An 18,884-nucleotide genomic window follows, 5' to 3' on the forward strand; every position below is an offset into this window, starting at 1 on the left:
GTGTGGCTGCATTCAGGTTTTAATTAACTGGACACTATTTTGACCTTATTTGAAAGCTTTTTTTGTCAGGCTAATAATCCCTGTCTTCTTGTCTCTATCAAGGTGACTCACTTGAAAAGAAACCATGATATTATTCAATATCAAGGACAACTATGTTAATTATCTCAAATTATTTAGATACATTCTCATGTGCTTATTAAAGACAAAAAATTAAGTTTGCATAGAAGTCTAATTTAATTATAATAGATGAGGAATGCAAAGTAATGTCTGTGATTTAGTCTGTTTTTCTTTCTATTGTGGAGGAGCTGTGGGTTATGAGTGAAATGTGAAATATGACTTCAACCTTGAGCTGTCTGTTATTTTGTCATTTCATTCAAATTACAAATTAAAAAGCTTTTCATGAGGTTGGATATGTAGGCATGTGGCATTACAAGAAGCAGTGTTTGATACTAGTAGCAAATACTATTTCTGTTTTAAGAGAAGGGTATTTCAAAGCTGTTGAATATAAGCAATCAGTCTTCAGATAGTTCTAAGCTCTTTCTTGTCAAATGGGATTTCCTTTCAGAGGATTCTGGTACTTAATTCCCATCTGCTGTGTTCAGGGGTTACTGAAGCATCCCCTTTCTACTTAATTGTTTTGTTCTTCTCAAGTGTCATAATGTCATTTAAGGATTAAATGCAACCCCAAGTTCACATTATGAAAAAATCACCCTTAATGAATAATTTCCCTCTTCCCAGTGTTTTTTCCCCCTTTCGTTATGTTCATGTGCACATCATTTGCTGCTTGATCCTTATGCTTGTCTACATGACAAGTAGTCTGTAATGGAGAAAGTTTAAATAACTAAACAACATTAAAGTAATCTGTTAGTTTTGTATATCTGTATCTAGATATATTATATAAATGTGTAGTTATCTTGAGCATAATAATGTAAGTATTCCGTTACACAGACAGTATTCACTAGGATTCACTAGCTAAGGGCTTTCAGCAATCATCTTTCTCACTTTTTTTTTCCATTATGTTCACACACACCCTCCACCTCCTCCCTCCCCCCCCCCCCCACCCAGAGTACAGTTTATCTTTGATTTTGAATACATTTTTAACTGAATTGTCAAGGAATCCAAAAATACAAAACTTCATTTTCAGAAAAACAGGAATGTTAGCCTTGCCTTGGGCTGCTTTACCTAAGGCACAATCATACTCCTTTAACAGGAACACATCAAAATTTGACTGCTATATTCTTAAAGTTGGATAAATGACCACTGAGTCCTATTTGCTTCTAAGCATATCTTTCTTCAGACTAATGAAAGAACCACTAATTCAGTCCCAAGGAAAAGACATCAGTCAATGTAAAATCACTGACTTAGCCTCTTGTAAGACAGCTGCTCCAGAAATGATGTCTTCTATTTTATTGTGTTGGCCCATGATGTCAGAGACAGATGCTGATGGTATGACAGAAGTCAAAATTTCCCACCAATATTCCGTTGCATTTTGTTGCCATGTGACAGATGGCAGCAGAGGGTAATCTGATGGAGTGATGTCTGTCATGGGAGAACATATGGAGCAAAGGTTTGTCATTGAATTCCTACCTGTAGAAAAAATTGCTGCCATTGACATTCATCAATGCTCACTGAACATTGAAGGAGACCACACAGTGAGTGCACTGAGGCACCAGGTGGTGTGTTTTAGCAGTGACAGCAGCAGTGGGTCACTTCTGCTTGAGCAGATTTTTACCAGTGCAGCATACAGTGTCTTGTTGATTTGCTGGCAAAAATGCATAGCTAGTGGTGATGACTGTGTTGGAAAACAGAATTTTGTAGCTGAGAATTTGATCTGTTCAATGGAATTGTTGTGTTCTATGTTGTGGTTTCCATGGGAATAAATAAGAGGCATTACTTTCAGATCATCTACATGGCAAATATCAATTACCAAGTTGATAATATAAAGAAATCTATAGACTTTGGAAACTAGAACTCCATGGTGACACTTTAAATATGTTTAGTAGAATTTTTCAAGCAAGATAGGAGGAGAAAAAAAATGGAACGTAACAGCAACATGAACAAAAATGGATGATAATATAGAAAATTGTTAGAATGCTACAGAAATTAGATCTATGCAGTATTTGGAAAGAAACAATTATTTGCTTATCACACCATCCAGTCTTAATAGTAGCTATGAAGAATGCTGTGTCACATCTGCTTGGGGAAAAGTATTTTCCAAGAAACAGTCTCAGATAAATTCTTCACTAATTGAACACCTTGCTAGTGCTGTTTTGATCACGACAATCCTAATTTTAGATAAATCCTGTATTACTAGAGAAATACCAGAATGTTTTCAGAATGTAAAAGTGTGTCAATTTTCTGAAAGGACAAGCTAAGGATAATCTGTAACATTAGGCTGACAAATGTATGCAAAATAAATTAAAAATGAAATAGTTGAGAAAGTATTAAACTTGTTAAAAGTTGTAATGATGCCTTTCAATATGCTTTCCATAAAAAGACCAAGTGAAACCCAATTACACTGTTTCATGAAATGATGAGTTCCATGGCATTCTAGTAAAATACATAGCAATGAATAGTAGCAAAAAAGAACGCATTAACTGGCTACAAGCTGGCTACCTGGGAGTTAGCAAAAAGTTATCATCAAGGCAGGATCATCCAGAAAGAAAATAAAGATATACCACCAGAAGTTTAAAGGATTGGTGTAAGAACAAATCTATTCAACTTCATTATGCTTTAGAAGTAAGTGTAGAAGTATTGCTGATAAATGTTTTGGGTGACACAAAATGGACAGAAGGTTGAACACAGATGAAAACAGCAACTCCTGGTGGAATAACCTGTATTACTTGATAGACTGTGCTACTCAATTCAATAAATGTGAAGTCCTATGATTTGGGACCTGGGATTTATAATAGAAGTGAGTTAGGTAGAAATATATCCCGGAGAACCGCATCCAAAAAATCAGAAAAGCAAAATTTCATACAATCATATCATCATAGAACCATTAAGGTTGGAAAAGATAATCTAGTCCAACCATTCATCTACCATTAATGTTGCCCACTAAACTGTGTTCCTTAGTACCACATCTGTATGTTTCTTGAACACCTTCAGAGATGGCAATTCAGCCACCTCCCTGCAGAGCTCATTCCAGTGCCTGACTGCTCTTTCAGAGAAGTTTTCCTAATATCCAACTTGAACTTCCCCTGGTGCAACCTGGGGACACTCCCTCTTGTCCTGACACTAGGGACTGTCCAAGTGTTGACTGCATGACTGCCCCACTACTGATTTGTTGTTTTGTCTTAGGGAATCTGAAAATATTTTTGGAAAATCAAGGCCATCAGCACTCGTATAGTTCAGCTCATGCTTGTTTTGTATTGATGGTTATAAAATGTTCCCTTGAACTAGGAAATATTTACAGAATTGATGCCGCATGACATACTGTGCCTAATGAAATCTAATGAGTCAATATTTTACTGTATCAGTATTATGATAGAAGCATCTCATTCTGTTCCATCTTCATTTTTGTATAAAAAAAACATTTCTAGCTTAATTGGTCTATAACATAGACCCATTTTACTTGTCATGATTAACCCTCTCTTGTTAGAAAGAGAAATACAGAAAAATAATGTATGTAACATACTTCAAGTTGCTGCCAACCTACCAGCTACCACTGGAGCTGTGCTATAAACTCAAGTTTACTCTTTAGAGGTCCTCAGGCATAGAGATCTGTGTTTTCGCTGTTCAGCAGAAAAAAATAAAAGACACTCATATCTTTATAGCTATGTAGAGTCATACCAGGCTTAGGTTTGATGAAAGAATTTGAGTATGAAAGCAGCATAGAAATGTCAATGCATCAGGCTGATCTTTTATGTTATTAGATACTGAGATTTGCACCAGAATGTTGGTTTTATTTCTATGCTGTATTAGCTGATAATTTTAAAGCAGATATCTGGGCCAAAGGGAAGAGTTAATGTTTGTAGGAATAACCACAATCAGAGTGGTATAAACCAGCAATCCAGTGCTGCTAAATCCAGTAAATACCTTTTCAAAGGTCAGTGATTTGGAAGTAGCAGTGCTCTGAAGTCAATGTAACATGTACATCATTTCAGTGGAGAAACATCCCTAATGGTAATGTTGTGATGCATCCAGTTTACAAGATGCTGAGAAAAATTGATTTTTTTTCAGAAATTACAAACAATTTAAATTGAACAGAGCTGACAAATTTGGAAGCTATATACATATGCTTTAACTATTGACAAGAGAAAGAATGACAGCTTCCTGCTTAAATACGGTAGCCAGTTGCTATGGTATTTCTGTAATATATATTCCTTTGATTTGCAGCAATTTTATGTGGCAGATCTGTGTTGCTTCTCTGTTGTTGGTAGGCAGCATGGCAGCATATTCTTAATTCGTTCAGTTATGCTTTTCATTATGAAAACAGTGGAAGATGCTATGATTTCATTTGGCATCCTTGCAATTGCCACATAAATTGGTGTGTTTTCTGCTCAGTCAGTGAAGATCTCTTCCAGTCCCTTAATCTGGGAGGCTTTGTCAGAATTTTTTTTATTTTCTAAATTCAGGCTGTTACTCATTAAGATTTATGAAAAGATTCCAACTCTAATAATAAATTGAAAGCTAAAAGCCACAAAAGTCCTGCTTCTTTCTCACAAAATGGATATGTCAACTTCTTTCAAGGTAGAATAGTACTAAATTTTGAAATGTATGTTAGTATGTATAAAGTATTCAGAACATTAAGTTAAAATAAAAAAGCTAACTACATATCCTAAAGCAAGACAGGCATGAAAGTAGATATTTTGGTTCCAAATATAAACATAATACAATGAAGTTGTCATCTGTAGCAGTTTTCTTTCCTCAGTAATTAGTAAAAGTTACAAAATCAGTTTAGTGGTTGTGTTTACAACAAGACGCACAAATAAGAAACAAGAGTGTAAGAGATCTAGTGAGACCTATTGACCCTTCAGAAAATCTCTATGATTAGCAGGATACAACAGCAGGGTGGATATTTTCCATTCAGAAGATTAATCCATAACAAATCAGATTGTCATTGAAGCAATTTTTTTTTTTTTTTTTTTTTTTTTTTTTCACTAGGTAGAAAACCTTTGAGCTAAGAATGTTAAAATGAACCATCATATATTCTGGGAAGGTCCCATTCACACATCTTCCAGGAGTAGGCTGTAAGAGAAAGCTGACTAAAATTGTATATTGGTTACTGAATCTAAAGTAAGTTCTTACGTATAAGCAATAAGTTACTTCAAGCGCATCACACTGTCAGGTAAGAATACAGTTAAATACTTTGATAACTGCAGAATTAGACACTTGTTCATGGCAGACATTTTCTTAATAATTGTTTGTGTTCAACTAAAAATGGTTTGATTTCTGTGGTAGACTATAAAAAAATGAATTTGGAGGGTATGATCAGAGAAGAAAATAAAACTTGTCAAACTAAAAATATTTTCTGTTCTTTCTCAAATCCATATCTGTTGGGTAAAAGGAAAGAAAAGGAGATATCCAGAATAGTACGCTTGAATCTTTTTTTAAGAGCTTGACATTACACTGTGAAAGTATAAGCTGTAGTCGGTAACTGTGGTTAGAAAACCTGAACTGGAATGCAGGCAAGTATCTGGCCATTAATGATCAAGAATGATAAACTCAAATTGGGAAATGGACAGTTCAAGACTAGAAATTATAAGGGGAAAAAAATAAAACAACAAAAATTACTATGATTTAGAGATGCATAACTATAGACAAGTTTGAAGAAAAATGTGTTCAGGAGTAGCCTTCCATGTGGGAAAACACATCTCATGTAATTTAAGGTGGAAATTGGTATGACTAGACTAAGCAGTCCAGTGATCCAGAGCTGCGCCTGCAGCTCTGCTCCAAGGTCTACACTTCCACATGATGTATACAGTTTTAAACCTAACTGTTGTAACACTTTCTTTAATATCAGAAACAGTATGGCAGAGTTTTAGTATTGATTAATACATTTATTTTTATTTTTATTCTTTCCTTTTTTTTAATAAAGATAAATAAATATTGGAAATACAGCTGATAAGTAGCCAGGTAACAAGGTAGCAGAAGTGCCAAACAAATATGAGACAAAGATTCAGGCTGTATTTGAATTCAAAAGGCCTGTGGCAGTGAAAAAATATAAAATGGAGGGGAGTTGGCCAGGAGAGCAATATAAATATATATACTATTATCATTACTATTATTATTACTTTTCTGTCTCAGTAAATAATGTTTTTTGTTTGTTTGTTTGTTCTATCCCAGACATTCGTTCTACTTCTTTTTTTTTTTTTTTTTTTTTTTTCCATTTCTCTTCCTTCATTCCTCTAGGAGGAAGTTAAAGTAATCAGCAGCTATTGTGTACTTCAGAAATCTAAAGTTTCTTGCAACCGTTTTGTTTTTTTTTTTCAATTGCATTTTCACCAATCTTTACAGCTCATCTGTCCACAGCATGGACTGGTTGTGCCTGGTCTCATTCCTCCCATGTTGTGGCACTTGACATTTCCATGAGCTTTCTGTCAACCTATGATCAAATAAATTACTATTTACAGACATCATCATGAATGAAAGATATACCAACACTGGAACAGAACTTACAGGGTTGACTGTTACTCCTTTATAATAATCTTTCCTTGTGCATGTATGATTGACTAAATGTTAAGATAAATTCCTGGATGTGATGCATAAAGATAAATGGAATTTTAGTTTTACTTGCTTTTAGTTCTCTCTGTACAGAAGTAGAAACAGTAAAAACTTATCCTTCACTTCTCCTAGAATTGTTAGATAATTTACACTTACAAAGAAAAGTGTGCATGATTGATAAGTGTAAATAAGGAATTACATGTTTGGGGTAGTTCTAAAAGGTAAGTGGCTTTATTCTGAAATTGACTTTTATTAAAACCAAAAATTATCTCTGGCTTCTCCACTTAGGTATGAATTCTCATTAATAGTTCTATTAAGTAGATATTTAAACAGTTGTAGTAGCTGAGATAGATTTTAGCAATGCTGGAATCATTATTTATTAATTTAGTGATATAGTTTTTCTTATATATGAGTGCTGCCCTGAATGCAATGACTGCTATTTTATTATGTTGACAACACAGCTCTGGGTGCTGCATTTCAGTAGTGACATCAACAGTAACAGTAGGTCACCTCTGCTCAAGCAGATTTTTATCAGTGCAGCATCCAAGTTCTTGTTCATTGCTGGCAAAAATGCATAGCTATTTGTTATAACTGTCTTTGAAAACAGGGTTCTGTAGTTGTGAATTTGTTCTGTTAGATGGAGTTACTGTGCTTCTTGTTGTAGTTTCCATAGAAATAAATAGGAGGCATTTCTTTCAGAGCAACCTATGTAGGTTTTGTGTTCTTTTTCACAGTCTCAAGCAAGTCGACTGGCTAGCACCTGGCATTTTTGCTCTAAAAAGTGATAGTGAAGCATTCTCAAACGTCTCTGTATATAATCCATTATCTATTATTTGTTTGTACACAGGAGACAACCAGTTGGCTTTTAACCGTGAATATCAGTTAAACCCAGCTTATTTGGATTAAAGAAAAACCCTGTGTTTCCAGAAAAACCTTCTATTCTTCCACCTTTCCAGAAAAGAACAGTTGTGCTGAGCATTTCCCTTTGCTAGAACAAGCTAATCCTCATATTTCTTTCTTTCCTTTGTTTTCTTTCCGCCACAGGAGTCATCAGGACTGCCTTGCATAACATGGACAGGGAAGCCAGAGAGCATTATTCCGTTGTCATTCAAGCCAAAGATATGGCTGGGCAGGTTGGAGGGCTGTCAGGGTCAACAACAGTCAATATCACACTCACTGATGTCAACGACAATCCACCCAGGTTTCCTCAGAGTATGTACAATTTCAGTATATATTTTGTTTTGAAAATTGTGATAACTGTCAGTGAAGTCTAAAGCTATTAGTGGAATCAATTAAAATTCAAATTCAAGGTGAGAAGGCAACTAAGGAATTGTATGATTTCACCAATATTGCTTCTCTAATATTTTTTTCAATTTTCTCATGTTTTCCAATGAAGCACACATATGAAACAACTGAAATACTGAAACCAATGAAGATTTATTCCAGTTAAACACTGAGTAAGAGAGAGATGGATGATAAGTAAATACTCATGTCACATGTGGGTTGTTCTCCACTCCTTTTAGAATGTGTATAATGCAATAACTGCATAATTTTGATCCCACAGGTGAATGATGTTGTTCCATGGTTCAAAACAACAAAAAGTAACACATTCAAAGTTCAAATTTGCATTTGGCTGCTTCCATACACATATACCAGTTTTCTTCTTCTATTTCTTTCTCTAAACTCTTGCAAACTTTTAAGATCACTTTTTTACACTGCAGGTGATCAAACCTAAGCTGTATACAATTGTTGAACTGCAGTGAAGTCTGCCTTTCTCGTAGCTAAAGGATTAGTCAGTGTTGATGTCAAACTGAATGTTCTCGCATTGTAAGCCAGAATACTCTTGTTAGAAAATCTTTGTGTGACCACTTGTCACAGAGTTATCTCTAGTTCTATCTGTGTTCGTGACGGGGCCAGTAGACCCACAGTCCCACTGCTCCTCTTACCCCCCCAAAATAAAAGGGGGGGTGGGGGGGGGGAGGAGGGGCGAGTCAATGGTTTATGGGCCAGTTTGGCCTGGTTCTGTGAATAATGGTTCCCCCCTGGGAAAGGGGAAAGGGAAAAAAGGGGAAAGGGTAGGGAGATGGGAGATAGGCCTAAAAACAGAACAGTGGCAATGATCTGAGGAAGAAAGCTAATTACTAAATATTACATCAGGATGGAAGATAACACCATATAATACAATATAATTGGAACTGGGGCTAATGAATCAAATAAAATGAGAGAGAGAGCCTGATACCAAAAGCCTTGCTCTGAACTGAAGGCGAAATGGCTAGGGGATGCCCTGACAGGATGAGCAGTGGAAAAGAGACAGTCTCGTTTAGCAACTGCCAGCTATGACACCACAAACAGGAAGCTTATTTTTGTGTACATTGATCTGACACAACAGCTGGAGTCCTATAAGTACTCAGAATTCAGTTGACAATTTATTTGAAAATCTTCTGGAATGAAACTGCATAGCAAAGCCTACTCCTTTTGCCGACTGGCTCAAGGCCAGTAAGGATCTTGTAATCTGGATTCAGATGTTGCATGAGCCCTTGTAGAACATAATGAACTAGTAGCTATAGGTACATCCACTGGGAAATACATTAAGCTATTTGAATGGGGAGATTTATAAACAATAGTAGAGATCACAATGCTCCAGGGAAAAACAAAGCTTCCTGGTAGTACACAATATGTAAAATCTGGTCAAGCAATAAGAAGGCTCATTAAAAATATTGTAGAAAAGCGTGGTTTTTTGGTGCCTCACAAATGCAGACACACAAGCCTTTTAAAAACAACCTTTAATAAAGTGTGTTTGGTTTTAGGTTTCAAAAAATTTTAGCTACACTCTGTGCTCTATTTGATAATTCCAAACTTTTGGAAAGACAAAGGGAAAGCCATATCTTTGATCAAATACATTAAAGCAGTTAAAGTACAGAAAATGTCTTAGTTTTTCTGCAGATTCAGGAAGAAATGCATCCCTATGACTGGTCCCTTTTATTTTGAGTGGAAGTTTTTGGCAAACTGACTGACTGGTACAGAAGTGCACATCAGCACATATATTTCTTAATGTGTATTAGTATTTTATAACAAATTGAGGAAATGTAAAACTTTACATTATCTTGTACAGAATTGAAGGGACTGTAATAATTGTGTAAAATATTTTCAAAAACTACAAAGCATCATTTCATTTCTAATTTAAAATAATTATTTAATAAAGCAGGGTAAAAGCCTTGTGTTTTAACATGTATCAGTTTTACCAGAAAATATTAATCCTGGAACAAGTATTGTTAGTTATATTTATCTTTCCTTACGAAGAATTAGTGTGCCACAACATTAACGTTGCCTTTTCACTTCTTTTCAACAAGTGTAGCTGAAAGCCATTACAAAAGAATGGTAGCTGTATGTTAGTAATAATGAATCAAAGCACTGATGTTCTAAAATCAGCCCATACTTTACATTATGTATTTAAACAGTCTATCTTTCTGGCCCTGTAGATAGGAGTTCATGCACATGGACTAAGTTAAGCTTGATTTGTTCTTACTAAATAAGCTCTTAATAATAATAATAATAATAAAAAAAAAAACAAACAAAAAAAACCAAAACAACAAAAAAAAACCACCTGATTAAAACCTGAAAAAGAAATTATACATATATCTGTTTATATGAATTTATTTTTTCTGTACTTGCTCAAAATTTTCTTTCAAAGACATTACGAGAGGAAGTGCTAAAGTACCAAAAAGACTACGAAGAAGATTATGTAACTTTTCTGCATAGATGTATCAGTGTGATGATTGTAGTTCTGAAATAGAAGTGAATACATGGTAATAATAATCTCTGAAATAAGATGTATGGCTTAAAAATTCTGTTTGCAAAACACAGAGGTATGTGTCAGAAGTAGGCAAGGGGTCGTGAATCCATCAGAATCATGAACTTAATCTTCAGATGCATTTTGCTTTTGAACTACTTATTACATCTTGTACAATTCTAATTTATTTTCCTTTATCACCACAAGTTTCTTTTTTTTTTACAGAGTCTTAGTTATACATGAACTAGCTATGTAATATAAGCTGGCAGACAATGCACTGCATGAGAAGGTCTTTTCAATAATCAGCATCACTCAGTTCTTGTCAGTTTCAGCACTGATAGATCCATTTGGCTGATAGTTGAAAGCATTAATTTCATAGTCATACACTGACTTCAGTAATCTGTTAATAAATGTTCATCTGCTGATGAAACATTTGTATCAAGCTTGATGTACATAAGAATTTTCTGTATACTTTTGCTTTGTTAATTCTCTCTAGTCTTGCTTAGGATGAGTAGATTAGACATGTTTTGCTTTGTTTAGGATGAATACATTTTGATTGCATCTAGATCATCATACTTGGCAGATGCTTTCACTGACATGTTTTGTACATCAGATGCTAATGACTACAGTCCAGATAGTGTGTAGTAAATCTGTCATTTTGTCTTGAGCCCAATTTTACAAGGCAATGACTTCCCAATTCCCCATTTGTAGATTTACTTCTTTCATACGTCTAACTCTGTCCTTTAGAATAAAGAGGAATTTAAATATGATTCATGAAAGAAAGAGTTTTTATAAAGCTTGATTGTTAAAGCCTTGTTGTTTTATAGGAACATATAAAAATAATATGAAATTATGTATGGCTTGGGCTGGAAGAGACCTTAAGGATCAAGTTCTAACCCCTCTGCCACAGGCAGGGTTGCCAGACACTAGGTCAAATACTTGATTAGAATCTTAAATAACGGGTGAACTTTGTTTAAAATAAATAAATAAATAAATCTAGAAATAAATCTTGGCCCTGTAAACATTGACCTGTCTCTCTTTTCACTCAAAACCAGGGGTGGGCTGTTCTGCATAACCCATACTTTGTATGATTCAATATATAAACTTAACTGCCTTATCGATGTCTGAGTTTTCAAGCAGATCAAAGCATTAGAGGCAGGAAGTGAGCTAGTCCTTGTAATGGGCTGAAATCCTGGGGTAGGGCAGTGCTGCCAATGATGGCTTCCCAGCTAGACCTCCCACAGGAGTTACTGGCACATCCTCCCACTTGCTTCTGAATAAGATGTGAACAGTAATTCAGTATGGACTTTTAAAGTATAATGGTATCTACATAAGTTATATTTGTAGTTATTTGTAGAATGAAAGGAAGGTAACAAGATTTTCTTTAGATAAGAATGCTGTTAGGACTATATTTCAGGTTACTGTAAAATTCTGGCAACACAGGTCGTGGGGAATGTACATGTTTGGATTTGCCATTAAAACTGGATATAGGTTATATTTGCATTATAGTCACATGGCATAGTTCTGATTCTAACAAGTATTTTGCTTCTCCCACAATCTTAAAGCTAGAGAACTATTTCAGTTAATTTTTTAAATAAAATTCTCCTTTAACAAGAATTCATGAAACTTTTGATAACACATTTTTATAGACTTCAAATATAAAAGGAATCTAGGAGAGGTAAAAGTATGTTTCCATCAAATCTGGTTAAATATTTATGGACAATAGATGTTAAGTATAGTGAGCTTTAATGTCACTACATGCCACAACTTTACTTCGTAAACTGTAGTATATGGAATGTAGCAGTGCTTTCTATTTCACTTTGTAGGTATCATATATGAGGATTTCTATGTACAAGATAGATTATTCAATGCATCTCTCATACATGTCAAAATCAAACAAAAACATTTTGAAGTAGTCTGAAATCATTTTCATCCCATATGGTTTCTGATGTTTGAGGCAGTAATGGTTTGGAGAGTTAAGCGAGTTCTTATTTATTTACTGAGTGGAGAAATGGAAGTAGGACTGAACAATTTTAAGGGATGCTCTTCAGAGCTACCTTAATTTTCATGTTCTTCATGAGTCTAAACCCATATGAGAGAACAGTCTAGGCTGTGCTGATACCAGGAATAAAAAAAGAACCACCACTACCAACAAACAATAAACCTTATTACCCTGGATAAACAAATAGCATCTGGCCAAATATTTACTTATTTTTCTGTCAGCCTACTATTATGTTTGTCCTCCCTTCCTTTACTGAGGAAAGTAATTCTTGCTGTTCCAGAGAACATTACGAGCTAGAAAAGTAATTCAAATTTATCAATAAAAATAGATTAATAAATGCAGTGAATAATCTGCTTGTTGAGTTGCTGCACATACTGTCATATTTCTTTTTTGAAGAGGTTCAGACAAAGAAATTGTTTTTCTGAGGGTAAAACACAGCATTATAGGTTGCCTGAAGGCTAACTGAAATGGGAAGTAAATTGTTCTACAAATCTTTAAGTTGTTTCTGCACTGTACTAACAGATATGCCATATAGTTTATTGAAAGAAAGATAAAGATCTTTTACATGTATTTGAACAGTGTTTCAATTAGCATTGATTAAAGCCTTGTATTTTCGTATGACTGTTCTTTACATTAAAAGGAAAATAGCATTTATTTCATGAGCTATGTGAATGCATCTGAGTGAACACTAACATTAAAATCAAATTAGTCTCTTCAGAATCATGATCTATAAGCCACCAAGCCACCACTTAAAGCACCATAGAACATCCTGAAGACTCTTTGAAATTCTTTCTTTATAGAAGAAGCCTCTGATGCTGGGAGTGTGGGAACAATCTGTTCAACACAGGCAGAGTTTACGAAACAGTTTTGATAGAGAATAGTATCTGATCCTTAGAACTTTTAGTGCTCAGTCAGATTTTAGGAAATGGCACAGACTCATAGTTTGTGGTATCGAATCATGAATTCACAGCATACTCATCCCACAAACCTTTTGTGGCAAATGCCCTATCAGAATGTAGTTCATGCCCAAGGAAATGTTCTGTTATGCCACTGATTCATTCCTGTACTATCCATTTGCAGTTTGAAGTTATTTAGTGATTAGAAAGAAGATTTCTGATTTCCACCTCTGGGGTAAATTTATTTATTTATTTATCTGACATTCACATTGCTGAATCCTAACCCCTTTTGAGTTGATTTTAGATAATATTGCTTGTAATTATCGAGTGTCTCACTTCAGTGTGACATGTTTCAAGATCTCTGTGTGAAGCAATGGGTAATTTATCATTTCTGACCTCTTAATGCGGCAGTTTTAATTTTCAACTGTTTTAATAATATATTTTTATCCAAAACATTTTAGTTCTACAAATACTGATAGGTAACAAATGAGTGAGGGATTCCAGATACTTATTTTGCTTGAGGGCTCAGAATTTCAGAATGTTTGAAGCTGGTATCAGTAACATGATTTTCAGAAACAGATGGCTAACACTTGGGGTGTGATTATAAAGCAAAGTCGTGTGGATATGTTTGAACTAGCTTAACTATTTGGAAGTCTCTAATTAGTTCACCCTATCATATGGGATATAACACTTCCAGTTGCTGAAGTGTCTTGATTATGTAACATATTCTTTATGACCTCGTTCTTGTATTTTTTGAAGTGCATTAGTCAGAGATAAAGTGCCAAAAGACAGCATTTCTTAGTTTTTGTTTTGTTTTGTTTTGTTTTTTAACAATAAGTAAACTCCAAAATGAATCTCATCACTATAATTTAATGAGCAAAATAAAGCAACTAGCAATGTGAAAATGTCACTTGACGTCATCTGTATGCATGAAACTTTGCAGTAGAATTGAATGCCGTGCATTTACATCAAAATTAGTGAGAATGGCTTTTGTATGCATATCAAAAAATCTGCTGTGCATTTTAATTGAGTCAACGACTGAGCAGAAATTGTCTCATTGCATCAGAGTTGCCATTTTCTGGTTTGCATGGTAAGTTTTACCTTTTCACTTATTTTACTGGGCATTTCTTTCTTCCCTTAAGTTTACCTTTATTTTACTTCATTTCATTTCATTTCTAATCTGTTTTTTAATTTCCTAGTAAACCTCTCTTTGTCTTTGTACTATTATTTTGTATACTCATCTATCTTTTTCTCACTGTTTATGTGTATTACTAGTATTATTTTTTAATTCTTATAAACCAGTAGTGCAAAAGCAATTGTCTATCATAAGGTTTAAGAACCATTGAGCAATGAATTAGATAAATTATTAATAAAATCATCTGTTTTCTATCCAGTGCCTTAAGTTATTTTAGCAATGTCATGCCCTCCCTTAACAGTTGAAACTCATGTAGATTTGTAGGTTTCTTCAATTCACTGGTCAATGTTTTTTCTGCCATAATGCACATGTAATCATAGGATCACAGAATCTCTGAATTCACTTTAAAACTTGCCTTTCTGCATGTTTACTGAGGTACATCTGCAGTCATACTAGATGGTTTAAACCCAGAAAATGGTAACAATGTGTTAGCTTTGTTATTTAGAATATTCTTATCCACTCTTGCACATCAGTGTTTCACTATGGAATTCACTATTGCAGAATGCTTTAAGAAGATAGAAGAATTTCTAGATTTTCAGGAGATACGTAGTAACTGAAATTGACTATTGCCATTTTTTTTCTGTGCTGGAGGTTGACATGTGATGTAAACTCTGCAGATGGTTGATAGGGTCATAAATGAGACATATTGGAGGGGTTTATTGTATGTTCATACCTTCTATTGAAAGCCTATGGTTTCAGCATCCCTGCTGTGTTACAACACTAATATTATTGCAGAAAATGTCTTTAAGCCATCTCGCTGGCCTAGTTTCAGATGGAAATTGAGTTTTACATAATTGCATTGTGCCTGTTTATGACTTTTTTTTCTCCTTGTACAACCTTTGTGTCCCACTGAGAACTTTGTACCTGTCATAAAACTTAAGCCAAAGTGATACTGGCAGTTAAGAAAATTATCATCCAAAAAATTTATTTTCCATTGACTAACCTGACATAAAAACAGTAAAAGTTGTTTTGGATGCCTTTTATAGTCACTATTCTCTATTTCATTTATGTACCCATTATGTTCATTTTCCTTTACTTTGAATATCAAGGGAAAAATGTGTGCAAAGGGGCAATACTGGTAAGCAATAATGGTAAGGTATTAAGAATGTATTACATTTTTCTATGGAAAAAAATATGTGTTGATTCAAAGGTAGTAAGACAGCTGATAAAATTTCAGGGAAATAAATTGTTAATACAGCATACAAAGTTTTTTGAGATGAAAACTGTTCCTGTGCTTATTCCTTTCATGGAAAATTGGTGAAGATGTGTATATTTTAATTACAAAGAACGTAAACTTTAAAAAATTCTGTAAAAATCCTAAAAGTAAACTTCAGTGTTCATTTCTGCAATATGTGATGAGTAGCAAAAAGAGCAGTAAGTAAGTAAGTAAGTAAGTAAGTAAATAAATAAATAAATAAATAAATCCTGCATTAGTTCATTTGGATTTTGAGCTGGAGTATCCTACAGAAGATACAGTTTCCATTTGGGTTCTTTAGGGAACCTAAATATATTCAGTGGTTTATTTGTCAGCCTTCTTTATTAAGTATTATCCTATTTTCACAGACATGCATTAAGCACATAACAGTTCTTTAGTTTGGCTAAAATATGTCCAAGCTGTTTATTGTTTGTTTGTTTTTTTCCCCTCAGAACATTATCAGCTCTATGTTCCTGAATCAGCTCAGGTTGGATCAGCAGTTGGCAAAATCAAGGCAAATGATGCAGACACTGGTTCAAATGCTGACATGAAGTACACAATTATAAATGGTGATGGTGCTGGGGTGTTTTCCATATCCACTGACAAAGAAACACGGGAAGGAATTCTTTCCTTAAAGAAGGTAAGCAGACATTGAAAGTTCCCAGTGTGTGTCATTAAAAATGTAATGATGAATGCCAAATAATCATGTGCTCTAATTATTACTTTTTTTTTTTTTTTAACTGTGTCACCCTGTTGAACCACTAACTTCAACAGTGTAAGCTTATCCATGCTGCTCTCTAGAATCCCTTAAGCCTTTACAGAGAAAGCAGGGAGAAAAAAAATATTCAAGGACAGAAGCATTTAAGTCTTTCTTGGGGTTGTGTTTGTTTGGTTGTTTGTTTTGAGTAGTCAAAACTAATATTTGTAAGTGAATTGTTTATTAATATAACTTTGCTGATGTTTTACTCATTAAATGTCCTTAAAAAAGAAGAAATGTGAAATATTTGGCTTTAAGTTGTACAGAAATGCATGAAATTTGATATGGAAAGCTTATCTGTGGAAATGAATGTATACTTAAGTTGTCATATACCTTTATTACTTGAATTTCTTCCTAGCTGGCTGTCTACTGTGCTAAGTATTGTGCATTGTGTAAATCAAAAAGACGCAAAACTTAACTGGCCTAACCATCACACAGTTACCATATATATTTGAGTGGTGTAGCCAATATGTTGGAGGGAAGGGAAGCCAGAGGGACCTGGACAGGCTGGAGAAGTGGACCTATGAGAATATAGTGAGGTTCAATGAGACCAAGTGCAAGGTGCTGTACTTGGACTGGTACAGTCCCAGGTATTTATATAGGCAGGCAAAACTCCTTGAGAGTAGCCCTGTGAAGAACTGGAGGGCCCTGGTGGACAAGAAGCTGGACATGAGCCAGCAGTATGTGCTTGCAGCTCAGAAGGCCAACTATATACTGGGATGCATTAAAAAAGCAGGGAGAGGGAGATGTTTGTCCCCCTCTACTCAGCTCTTCTGAGGCCCCATCTGTAGTGCTGCATCCTGGCCTGGGGTCCCCAGCATAAGAAAGATGCAGAGCTCTTGAAACAGGTCCAGAGGAGGATTGTTAAGATGATCAGAAGGCTGGAGCACCTCTCCAATGAAGGAACGTTGAGCTGGGCTTGTTTGGCTTGGCAAAGAGAATGTTCCAGGGATATCTCATTGTGGCCTTTCAGTACTTGAAGCGAGAATATAAACAGGAGGGGGAACAACTGTTTTACGTGGGTTGATAGTGATAGGACAAGGGGAAATGGTTTTAAACAAAGACAGGGGAGGTTTAGGTTAGATATTAGGAGGAAGTTTTTCACACAGAGTGTGGTGACACATTGGAACAGATTGCCCAAGGAGGTTGTGGATGCCCCATCCCAGGAGGATTCAAGGCCAGGCTTGATGTGGCTCTGGGCAGCCTGGTCAGGTGGTTGGTGACCCTGCACATAGCAGGGGGGTTGAAACTAGTTGATCCTTGAGGTCCTTTTCGACCCAGGACATTCTATGATTCTATGATTCTATGATGTGCATTTCCTGCATTTATCCCTGTCTGTTTAGACTATTAATCATGAAGTGTTCCTGCCACTTAAGTTCATTCTTAACTAAGTTCAATACAAAAATATAACTCCATGGATAATTTAATCTGTGTATTAAATCCTCTGAAATGATTTCATGGCAAGTTCCTGAAGAACTTGCTTATTTATGTTAATATCCTATGTGTAGACTGGAATTTATTTTAATAATAGTAGAGAAAGTTGAGTTACTGTATTTATTTATTTATTTATTTATTTATTTATTGAAATGTTTTAGCAAGGGAAATTCTTTCTTGATTTCTTTTTTCTTTTTTCTCCCTCTCTCTCTTTTTTTTTTTTTTTTTTTTTTTTTTTTTTTTTCATTTGGAATAACAGATTTCAATAAGCAATTCTCACATGGCTTTGTTGTTACTGTTTTTAGGTATCAGTTATATCCATGTACCCTAAAAAATGGTAGTGAATTAGCATTCATATTTAGCTTGTATGTATTCTGTGTTCTACAGGAGCTAGGAAGAATGAAAACCAGAACCACTGAAAGAGTAATTGTGAGAAAAAGGCGTCTAAACAAATGACAACACTGTAATAAATTTGGTGTTTCTTTTGCATCTGAACAGATACTTATGCATGTAACTGTAACTGAAGGAAATATTATTTTTATAATTAATACCAATTTAAAAATGGTTCCTATCTCCGAGTCATAAAAAGCTTTAATTTGCTGTGTTTTAGCCTTTCAGCCACAAAAATAAATTCTTGACTTCTCTATACCAGTGAAATTCATGTTGGCCTAGATGGAGGTGGTGCTATAATCTGTCACTACTTCCTGAAAATGAACATTGTTCTACTTAAAAATTCACCATGGCTATTAAGAATATGAATTAAAAATGAAGAATTTACAACAAAACAAAGTAGTTCGTACATCGAATGTATAAAATCCCATTTCTTATTGTTGGCAGACATTTCACTGTGTTTTAGAATATGACAAAAGCATACGTTCTTGTTCTTTTACATACACATGACAGTAACTTGAGTCCCTTTCCTATCAAGACAAGAAAGGGTATATTTTAC

The 18,884-nt window shown here is 34.8% G+C and overlaps 1 protein-coding gene across 13 annotated transcripts in view; it reads left to right on the forward strand.

Annotated features, from left to right (window-relative positions):
* The window catches only part of CDH18 (cadherin 18), a 444,808-nt gene that overhangs the window by 370,399 nt on the left and 55,525 nt on the right, over window positions 1–18,884 (forward strand). For all 13 annotated transcript variants that reach the window (XM_015854439.3, XM_032442474.2, XM_032442475.2 and 10 more), the window contains 2 exons: window positions 7,711–7,878; window positions 16,197–16,384. In XM_015854439.3, coding sequence (XP_015709925.1) covers window positions 7,711–7,878; window positions 16,197–16,384 — 356 coding nt within the window. The remainder of the gene's footprint in view (window positions 1–7,710; window positions 7,879–16,196; window positions 16,385–18,884) is intronic.

The sequence above is a fragment of the Coturnix japonica genome, chromosome 2 (assembly GCF_054131305.1).
Source record: "Coturnix japonica strain WE chromosome 2, WE-NBRP24, whole genome shotgun sequence".
NCBI lineage: Eukaryota > Metazoa > Chordata > Aves > Galliformes > Phasianidae > Coturnix > Coturnix japonica.